General features: G+C 45.0%; 1 protein-coding gene and 3 non-coding genes across 4 annotated transcripts; all 4 read right to left on the bottom strand.

Annotated features, from left to right (window-relative positions):
• Nucleotides 1-496: 496 nt before the first annotated feature.
• On the bottom strand, nt 497-568 carry trnaa-cgc. The gene has a single exon. It is a non-coding gene; the product is annotated as a tRNA-Ala (tRNA).
• Nucleotides 569-1,614: 1,046 nt separating this feature from the next.
• On the bottom strand, nt 1,615-1,686 carry trnaa-cgc. The gene has a single exon. It is a non-coding gene; the product is annotated as a tRNA-Ala (tRNA).
• Nucleotides 1,687-3,932: 2,246 nt separating this feature from the next.
• Nucleotides 3,933-4,004, bottom strand: trnaa-ugc. The gene has a single exon. It is a non-coding gene; the product is annotated as a tRNA-Ala (tRNA).
• Nucleotides 4,005-7,489: 3,485 nt separating this feature from the next.
• Nucleotides 7,490-9,546, bottom strand: rpl22l1 (ribosomal protein L22-like 1). Its single transcript, XM_040005238.1, has 4 exons — nt 9,418-9,546; nt 8,098-8,208; nt 7,773-7,894; nt 7,490-7,690 (listed from the first exon to the last, which is right to left on the bottom strand). The coding sequence occupies exons 1-4, from the start codon at nt 9,424-9,426 to the stop codon at nt 7,546-7,548; spliced, it is 387 nt and encodes a 128-aa protein (XP_039861172.1). The 5' UTR covers nt 9,427-9,546; the 3' UTR covers nt 7,490-7,545.
• Nucleotides 9,547-10,217: the final 671 nt, after the last annotated feature.

Raw genomic sequence — 10,217 nt, 5'->3', positions numbered from 1 at the left:
AAATCAGCCCTACAAAAACAGCCTAGGTTCAAAAGAGCAAAGAGACAGTCTGAGGCTTAAAAACTGATAAAAACACAAATCACGCAGTCTGAACGTGCACACCAGAGCACACAGGCAACACACTCACTTGCTGTTCAGTTTCCCTCCTGAGGCAGATTCCTCCGTCCAACGCAGAGCTGGTGGATATGTGACGAGAGGAGATGGCCTTGTTTAATCATTCAGAGCTGAAACCATGTGACCATTTTGATAAAATATTCAACATCTGAGGCTGAGCATGGGCGTGTGCATGTAGCCGTCATTGGTCACTCGAAGAAGGGACGAAAGAGGTGCTGTGAGAGTGTGTTTGAGTTGAGCTGATGTTTGTTTCTGTTAGTGTGCAGGGCTGGGAACTCAACAGGTGTGTGTGTGGAAAAGCATCTGTTTTCAAAGCTCGCAGGAGCAAACTGATGGCAGCTTTACAAAGGTTCAATATATTGGAAGTTGATGGTATAAAACCTGGAGATGCTGGGGATTGAACCCAGGACATCATACATGCGAAGCACACGCTCTACCACTGAGCTACATCCCCTTTACACAGCTGCGTTATTTGTTTCGTATTGATATCTCTGAACTTTGATCAAGAAAAATCAAGAAGCTCCAGAAGCTTGATGGATAAAACTTGGTCAGGCAACCAAGTTCAAGGCAACTCTCAGCAGCTTTGGGGGGGAAAGTAACTGGACTTCATGAAGTTTTGTAAAGATGTTTCACTTCTTAAGAGGCTTTTTCAGTCTTAAAACAATTTGGTAAAGAGTCCTGGTGAGGGTTGTTCCTGAAGGAGGTCGTTGACCCACAATTAACCATGTGCCTTATCGCAGGAGCCAAGGTGTGGAAACAGGAGTTGGTCATCACCAAAGGTTATGAGTGAAATCACTCTGAGACCTAACCTCAACCTGTCGTGCGAGGTCGTGTGTGAGGTTGCCGAACAAATGTCTTGCTGACATCAGGAGTCTCTTTGTCATATGTATGTTGTTGACATTTATGTGACGGACATTTTGACTGCGTGGTTATTTGTACACTGTAGATATCTTTGAAAGTGTCTCTCAGCACACAAACGCAATTTGCTAATAGTAACCAAATTTCATGAATCACCTGACAAACGCACAGCGTAGACGTGATGGTCCTTGAGTCTTGTGGACATTTTTTGTCTTACTTTTCCTAATAGTTTCCTGAAAGCCAGAAAGATTTAGGACTGATCATGTTTAGTGCTATAAACCTTGTCACATGTCATTTTAACCTCAGGTCAAAACGTCGATCAACTTCAGAAGCATAAAACCTGGAGCTGCTGGCATTTGAACGCAGGACCTCGCACATGCAAAGCACACCTCGCTGCTCTTCTTGGGTCTTGTGGACATTTTGTGTTGATTTATTGCCGTCTGAGTCTGTTAGACTTTTCTTGTGATTATAGTGCTATGCAGATTCTTTCCCCCACATTTTTACAGACCATTAAAGGTTTTTGGTCTGGCGGGTTTCTGTGGTAATTTAAGGAGATGTGTTTTTTTTTAGTTTTTGACCTCATGGTTGTTTGTTCAGTATGATCATCTCTGAACTTCGATCAAATCCTGATGGTATAAAATCTGGAGATGCTGGGGATTGAACCCAGGACCTCATACATGCGAAGCACGCGCTCTACCACTGAGCTACATCCCCTTGTTGAAGTTGAAGAATCGATAGAATAGAATAGAATAGAATAGAATAATCCTTTAATTGTCCCACAAGGGGAAATTTGGGTGTAACAGCAGCAAGAAAGACACATATACAAACAAACAGTACACAAGACACAGAACAGAAACACAATTTTTTACATATTTACATCAAGGACAATGGTTCCCAAAAACAGAGTACTGTACCATTATTAAATTAAATACAGATAAGAGGCAAACCCAGGTTATAGTGCGAATCGGTTGATAAAATAGTGCAAGTTACAGCACTGATGTAAACATCCATGTTTGTTGGGAGCAGTTCTGATTGTACAGTCTGACAGCTGCAGGGAGGAAGGACCTGCAGAAACGCTCCTTCATGCATCGAGGATGCAGCAGTCTGTCACTGAAGCAGCTCTGCAGTTCAGCAACATCTACATGCATGGGCTGGGAGACTCTGTCCATCAGAGATGTTATTTTGGCCAGAGTCCTTCTGTCTCACACCACCTGCACTGGGTCCAGGGTGCATCCCAGCACAGAGCTGGCCTTCCTGATGAGTTTATCCAACCTCTTCCTCTCAGCTGCTGATGAACCGCTGCTCCAACATGCAACACTGTAAAAATGACAGATGCCACCACAGAGTCATAGAAGGTCTTTAGAAGTGCTCCCTGGACTCCAAATGACCTCAGCCGCTCCAGTCCAGTTTATTCAGGTGAACACCCAGGTACCTATGAGAGTCCACTATCTCAATGTCCACTCCCTGGATGTTCACCGGTGTCAGTGTGGTGGGTCTGCGTCTCTGGAAGTCCACCACCAATTCCTTGGTTTTTCTGGCACCAGTCCACAAAGAGTCCACTGTCTGTACTCTGAGTCGTCCTCACCTGTGATGAGGCCGACTATGGCAGAGTCGTCAGAGAACTTCTGTAGGTGGCAGCGTGGGGAGTTGATGGAGAAGTCTGCGGTGTAGAGGGTGAAGAGGAACGGTGCCAGCACAGCAGACCAGCGACACAGCCCTGTGTCCTCACAGGCATCCTAAGATGCCACACAGTTCATCTGCGCAGCATCTCAGGAGCCTGGAGCTGACGCCATCTGGACCTGCAGCCTTCTGCACCTTGATCTTGCGAAGCTCGTTCCTCACTTGAAGTGCTGAGATGGAGAGAGGGGATTTTGGTGGAGGGGGTGTATGTTGGAGTCCACAGAGCCGGGGGTGGGTGTGATGGCTGGGAGCTGGGGTGTGAAGTCCTGATATGAAAGACAGGCAGTGCCTGAAGATGAGGGAGATTGCAGCAGGGGGGACGATCCTGGGGGGAGGGGTGGGTGGTTGATCAAACCTATTAAAATATTTATTGAGGTCATTCACCCACCCCAAGTCTCCTGCAGCCTGGTGCAGAGGTTTCCCACACAGTGGAACGGAAACAGTCCCTCAGGGCCTCTTCAGTCTCTGCCTCCTTACTGTGCGTTTAACAACTGGTTCTCTGTGTACCAGAGGTTTATACACAGGCTGGAGACGAACCAGGTTGTGATCTGAGCCTCCCAGGGGAGGGAGAGGTGATGAGCTGCCTCCTTGGTGTTAGCATACAATAAGTCCAATGTTTTATTGTCTCTGGTGTGGCAGGTGACATACTGGGTGAAGGTGGGGAGAGTGGAGCACAGGGAGATGTGATTAAAGATCAGGAAAAGGGCCTGAGGGTGCTGTGTTTGGAGTCTGCTGGTTACAGAGTCCCGGACCCAACGCTGCTGCAGCGCTAGCAGCCTGTGAGATTTCAGATTCAGAATACTTTATTGATGGAAATTATGTAGGAATTCAGGAGGTTTAGTAACATGCTCCTCTGAACATTTACTTGGACAAAAGCTACTGTCTGAAGTGGGATTTGAACCCACACCTCCAGGGGAGACAGCAGCCTAAACTCAGCGCCTTAGACCACTCAGCTATCCTGACTCTTTGCTTCTGTTGTTTAAGATTTACGACGTGTGTGTTTACTGCTTAAAGGTTCAGGTCCTGTAGGTTTTTGTGGTCATTTAACACAAATAACACTAAACTGAAATATATCAGTACTATTCTTAGACTATAGCTTATCTATGATAACATGCATCATAAATGATGCATTTTGGTGTGTGCGTTCTGCAGTATTGTGCTTTAAAACCGGGGTGTACCTTTTGTAACCTGCAGTTGTTTCACGTGACATTTTGACCTCAGTTTTATTTGTTTTGTGTGGATGTCTTTGACCAAGTGCAGAAGCTTGATGGTATAAAACCTGGAGATGCTGGGGATCGAACCCAGGACCTCATACATGCAAAGCATGCGCTCTACCACTGAGCTACATCCCCACTGCGAGTCAGTGTGAGTCTGTGTGGTCTGTTTGGTGCTGCAGTACACTAACACCAGGCTTAAAACTTACCAGGACTTCTTAAACTGAAATGTAACTTTGAGAACATGGATCAGAACCCGGAGGTGGTTTTCAAACTGCTGCATCTGCTGAAGAAATAATCTGTTTGGAAACCCTGTACAGACTGACACACAGGCACTGAGGAAGGGACCGAAGAAGCAGTCAGGGATTCCCCCTCCCACCAGGAGCAGCACCCAGCTGGCCCTCTGAAATAAAACCATCAGTCTACACTCTGTCTGTGCAGCTGTATATATGTGCTGTTGCTCGTCACCTGATCCACAGAGTCAGATTACAGCGTTACCTGCATACACAGTTGCATGATGGTATAAAGCAGCCGAAACAGGACACTCCACCACTGTCGGCACAGGACAGTCTGTGGGAAACACGGCTGAGCTCAGAGATGTTCACACCTTCAGGAGCAAAACTGAGCCCAATCAAGAGACTCGTTCAGTTAAAAACAAACAAAATTTTATGCATAATTTTAATGCTTTATTATAATAGGCTCAAGTCTCAGTTTCAGGATTTACTGACGATCTGCCAACCGCTGAACCGACATTTATCAGCGTTTTCATTTTCTGCTGCTCCCCGTACTATTTTGAGGCAAATATTTGAGTTATCTGCCAGTGTCAATTACTAGTTTCTATGCAGATTCAAATTTACTGTAAACTGTTTTTCCAGAGAACTGTTTCTGTAATAAACACCCCTCGTATAAAGATGTGAGATGACACCAGCCGCTGACTGCAGAGCAGATGAGGTGGATTCCTGAGGTTCACGCTTTATATGCAACAGATGAGCAGATGGGAGTGAATCCAGACACGCTGCCAGAGAAAGCAGCAGCAAAATAAAACATCCTTTTCTGTTTACGGGAATAAAGCAGTTATCCCAGGCGCTTCTTACAGGAGCACAGAGCTGACCCGAGGGGATGGACTCTGTTGGCACGTCCCCCTGAAGCCAGAGTGCAAATTTATTCACTGCTGCTCAAGGTGAAAGAAAACAATAGTGCCTGATTAGGACAACTGCAGCTCCTGTGAGGCTTTGTTTCAGTGTAATTTGCTTTTTTGCCCTTGTTTTACTGAGACTCCTTCTTTATGAGAAGATATCGGAATTGAAAAAGACTCTAAACATCTCTCTATTGTAACTTTTTCATAATCCTGGAGGCATTTTTACTGATCTTTGCAGCTCCTTTCTGCTTCTGCTGCAGTTCCTCTAGTGTCCACTTGAGGCTCCAAAACAGTTCACTCCTCATAGACTCCCGTGTTAATGTTGTTTCAAGAGTTTCAGACTTTCCTTTTTGGTAAAGCTTATATTTGTTACGGCTGTCGTTCTTTTTGAATCTTCATGCAGTACGGTACCTTAAATATGTATGTTACCGTTTTTAAAAATCTTGTTCTGTCTCTTTCTCATTTCATCGCTCTTGGCTTTTGTTTCTGCTATCACATGCATGTGAACCTGAGGGACATCCTGACTTAATCTATAGGGTGCAATTGGATTTTGACCCAGTCTTTGCAGCCATAACAGCCTCAACTCTTCTGGAAAGACTTTTCAGGGGTGTGTTTATGGCAGTTTTTGACCTTCCTTCCAGAAGTGCATTTGTGAGGCCAAGCGCAGGTGTTGGATGAGTAGGCCTGGGTCAGAGGCTTCTAATTCATCCCAAAGGTGTTCTGTCAGGTTAAGGTCAGGAGTCTGTGCAGGCCTGTCAAGTTCTTCCACACTAAAGTCGCTTATCTTTGTCTTTGTGGACCTTCCTTTGTTCACTGGTGCACATTCATGTATGAAGAGTTGGCAGCATGAAATGATCTAAAACGTCTTGCACCAAACTTTACACTTAGCACGGTGTAGTCAGACATGTACCATTCTTCCTGGCACCCACCAAACGCAGACTCACCCATCAGATTGCAGACAGAGAAGTGTGATTCATCCTCTAAGAGAACAAGTGTCCACTGTAGAAAGTTAGTGACCTCTGTTTACCACGTGCCTGAGCGTCCACCGACCCTGCTGTGATTTTTACATGGCCTACTAGTTCACGGCTGAGTTGCTGTCGTTCCCAATCATTTCCACTTGACGATAACACCACTGACACACGACTGTGGAATATTTAGTAGTGAGGAATCTTTAAGACTGGACTTGTTGCACAGGTTGCATCCTATCACGGTACCACGCTGGAATTCCCTGAGCTCCTGAGAGCGACCCACAAATGTTTGTGGAAACAATCTGCATGCTGATGCATGATTTCAGTGACTTGCATGGCTGAGTGAATACTTTGGGTAATACAGGGCATCATTTCTTAAAGCAATTTTACATCTTTTGGTGCATCTTCAGTTCTTCTTGTGTCAAGTTTTATGTCTCGTTTTGCAGGCGTTTGTGTCTCTGTGGTAACTCTGGGCCTTAAATCATTTTGAGAATTTGTGCGACACTTTTTTGCGGTCAAGCAATATCATTAAGCTGTATCCCGTTATATCACACTGATGCTGCTCATAAACTAAACATGCCAGTGCACCACCTGGTGGTCGCTTGGCCACCTCCTATACACCAGCCTGTCTTGTTTTTCCAGCTGCTCCCTCTAGGGGTGCACAGAGCGGGTCATCTGCCCAGATCTCAACCTATCGCTGTCACACCAACACTCGACTGCATCCATGAACTTCCTCTGTGGTTTCCATCTTTTCCTCCTGCACTGCAGCTCCATCCACAGGATCCTTTGTCCAAAATATTCATGATCCCTCCTCTACACGTCCAAACCAGCTGAGTCTCCCCTTTCTTTGTCTTTAATACAGCTTTCCAAATTTGACAATCTTATATTTATTCAGAGGATGATGGTTTATAATCCTTACAGAGGTGCCTGCTACATCTGACGTCACCCGTATCTATCATTGTGAGGGAAGCCAAGCCTGCGACGCTGTGAGGACAGCAGAGCGGGAAGTGAAAACTGAGCCCATCTCTGGATGAATGAAACACAGCAGTGCATCATTTCCTGTACCTACATGCAGGCTGTGCTAACTATGAGTATATGAACAGTGCAGCCCTGCTGTGTGTGTTTACTCTGCTGATGCATGAAGTAGAACTAGCTACACCTGGAAGATTATTACAGCAGTTAACTGGAATAACAGACTAAACTGGTTCTGTGTAAATACTGGAAATGTCTTTGGCTTCTCATTTTATTTGTTTCTGTTTTCTGATCCTAATAAAATGTTATTTTATTCATATTTTCACTTCTTTACTCCTTTGACAACTGATAATAGAGTACACATTACATAATGTATGCTGACATGTTTTCTGTTTCTTCCTCACCAATTTTAAAATTTCTAAAAAAAAATTTGTGAATGTTTGATAAAATCTACTCCATAAAACTGATAAACATGATTTCATACACCAGCTAAGCAGGACGCTGCAGGACTGACTTTGTCAGACAAAAACACGACACAGACGAGATTTCTTTCCCACATTTATTCTCCCGCTGACACACACACAGATGTGGCTGCAGCTGTTTACTCGTCTGCCTCGGACTCCTCGTCGTCCTGGCTGATCTGGAAGTATCGCAGCTCGTACGTCTCCTTGTCAGAGGCCACCACCCTCAGCCAGTCGCGGAGGTTGTTCTTCTTCAGGTACTTCTTTGTCAGGTACTTCAGATACCTGTGGAAGAACACTGACCATCAGAACCGTTTCCAGGAAGGTTCTCTGGTTCTTGTGGTTCTTGTGACACTTCTTGTTTTACCTTTTGGAGAACTGCTTCTCAGACGTCACGTTGATCTTGTTCTTCATGCGGCCGACCTGGACGATGTCACCCAGATTCCCCGTCTTCCCGTTCACCTTGATCTTCTCTTTAAGGAAGGTCTCCTATTGGATAGAGCATAGTAATGCACTAGGGAAGAGAACCCTAGTAAATCTGGAGCTAGGGAAGGGCGCCCTAGTCCACAGATCGGGTCAGCTGCTTGCAAAAACCACCAAATTTACCCTTTAATGAATTAATTTGTCACTTTTGGGGGGCACGATTTGAACTGGATTTCTGCTAAAGTAGTGAAGACTGCAAGAAGACTTACAAAGCTTGCAGAGTCCAGGATCCCATCCTCCACAGGGTGGGTCAGGTCCAGGGTGAACTTCCATGCAGCCCCCTTCTTGGACTTCTTACCAGCTGGCCTCTTCATTCTGATCTGTGATCATGTTTCACATGTTAACTTTATTAGAACACGCGTAAACTAACATAGTGAGCAAAGCTTATTGCTATAGCTGGTTTCCAAGGTAACAGTGGTGAAGTGATGTCGCCACATGGTTCTTGAGAGTTATGCAAAGTCTGTTTCTTCAAATGACATTAGATAAATCTCTGGGTACCGGATGGTTAAAGAAAAAAGATGACGAGGAGACCTAAAGCTAAAAATAAGCCAGAGTCAGAGAGCCGCTCGGTCAAACATAAACCCTTCAGTGCTAATGTTTAGTTTCAGTGTGTGAGGAGTTTTCTGATGCTTTTGGTTGATGTTTGAATACAGAGTCATAAAACAAATAATAAAACATTTGAGGTCACTCGTTTTAAAAGACGGTCTCAGGCTCTGTTTATTGGCTCGTGCTCTGTTGTGTTTCCAGTGAGGCTTTGAACAAGTCCCTACTGTCATTTATTTTCTCAAAACGAATGTCTTGCGTTAAATATCTGATATTATGTCTGCCTGGATATGGACTCAAGTCCTGGAAGAAAAAAAGGACATTCAATCTCTGCTAGATTCAGTCTTGTAGAAAACAGTTTTGCAGGTATGGGACTGACATTTTATTTAAAGCCTGTCATGTACAATGGATGTAATATGTGTGCTTTCAATTCAGACAAGTATTTTTCCTTTGGATTGGCAGGGAGGTTTTTTTTAAGTTACCATTATTTTACTCGTGAGATTTGGCGTCTGCTTTAGTTCCATGATTAGTGATCCCAAACACCAGTAATAACACCAAAGCTCAAGAACAAAATAGTTAATATGATAGACAATGTTCCTTATTTAGTGACAATAGACCAGGGAACATGACTTTAAGTTATGCCGAATTCACCAGTGGATCCTAAAATACACAGATACTGGCCACAAACCCAAACCCGGTAGACTTCCAGGTATTAAAACTGTTTAAAAAACAAATACGCGTTTTTCCCTGTGGAGTCTGGTCTGCAATCAGATTAATGAATGAGACACGTGTGACCAGGTGCTGCGAGCTAATGCTAACGCGGCTAACTTGTTAGTTTTCTGGATGTAAATAAAGTTTTCTCGGTAGAGCCACCGGTCATTAACGATGGGTGCTTTTATGGGACTTGATCAAAGTGCCAGAGAAACAAAAAGGCGAAGAAACTCAGAACAAATTAAGCAAAAACCGGACGAGCTGCCAGGACTTACCGGCGCCATGTTGAGAGCTCGGACGAGAAAGAAGGCAGCGGAGGTGACGCAGCTGTGACGTCATGCGCGGCGCCCTCCCAAATATGGTGAACGGGCTGTAAAAGCACATGGATCAGGAAAATGGGTCGACTTAACGAGCCGTGTGCCTGACTGTTGACACAGCAGAGCTCCAGCTGGAGTGAAAACCGTTTAATCTGCGTTTGGTTTACGTTTGTAAGATGAAACAGCAACAGTTACGCTCAAGTGTCACCCGCGTTTACCCTGAAAACAAACAGTTTCACACTTTTTGACAGCTGTTGTTGCTGCGGAGCGTCTGTGAGCGAGGATGCAAGTCCAAAGGTCAACCGCAGCCCCAAAACACCCAGATAATAAACCTGCTGAGCCCGGTCAATCATTCACTGCCTCTCCACACACTCGGCCCTCTTCATTGAGCCACATTTCCACCACACACACACACACACACACACGGAGAAACTTCCTCCCGATGAGTCAGAGAAACCATAACTGGTTCGATGGGTCCCATTTTTTCAGCCTTTGTGGTTTGAAGTCTGGCTCACTGTGCAGATATGCAGGCAAGTGAGTGATTCATCTTCACATGAGGCACTGAGGCAGGGCGTGCCCGCCGCTGCTGCCACTTCAACACAACAAAAGATGCTCAGCACTGAAGTAGAAGCTGCAGCGTTCCAGAGGACGGGGCGTGATCAGGTGTTTTGATTCATTAAATAGTATTTAAATCCCCACCGTGCAGCTACAGTCATGTGTGCTCCCTCATGACACAAACTAAAATGTTATTTGTGGTT

Source organism: Simochromis diagramma, unplaced genomic scaffold, assembly GCF_900408965.1.
Source record: "Simochromis diagramma unplaced genomic scaffold, fSimDia1.1 OVJJ01000097.1, whole genome shotgun sequence".
In the NCBI taxonomy this organism is placed as follows: domain Eukaryota; kingdom Metazoa; phylum Chordata; class Actinopteri; order Cichliformes; family Cichlidae; genus Simochromis; species Simochromis diagramma.
The sequence above is the reverse complement of the archived record's forward strand: the minus strand, read 5'-3'. Positions and strand labels throughout refer to the sequence as shown.

What these genes read in the sequence shown, in the direction of transcription:
- rpl22l1 (XM_040005238.1), bottom strand. An exon ending in TCCTGGACTCTGCAAGCTTT is followed by an intron (nt 7,895 to 8,097) that starts GTAAGTCTTCTT and finishes TCTATCCAATAG; the next exon opens with GAGACCTTCCTTAAAGAGAA. An exon ending in GAGAAGCAGTTCTCCAAAAG is followed by an intron (nt 7,691 to 7,772) that starts GTAAAACAAGAA and finishes GTTCTTCCACAG; the next exon opens with GTATCTGAAGTACCTGACAA.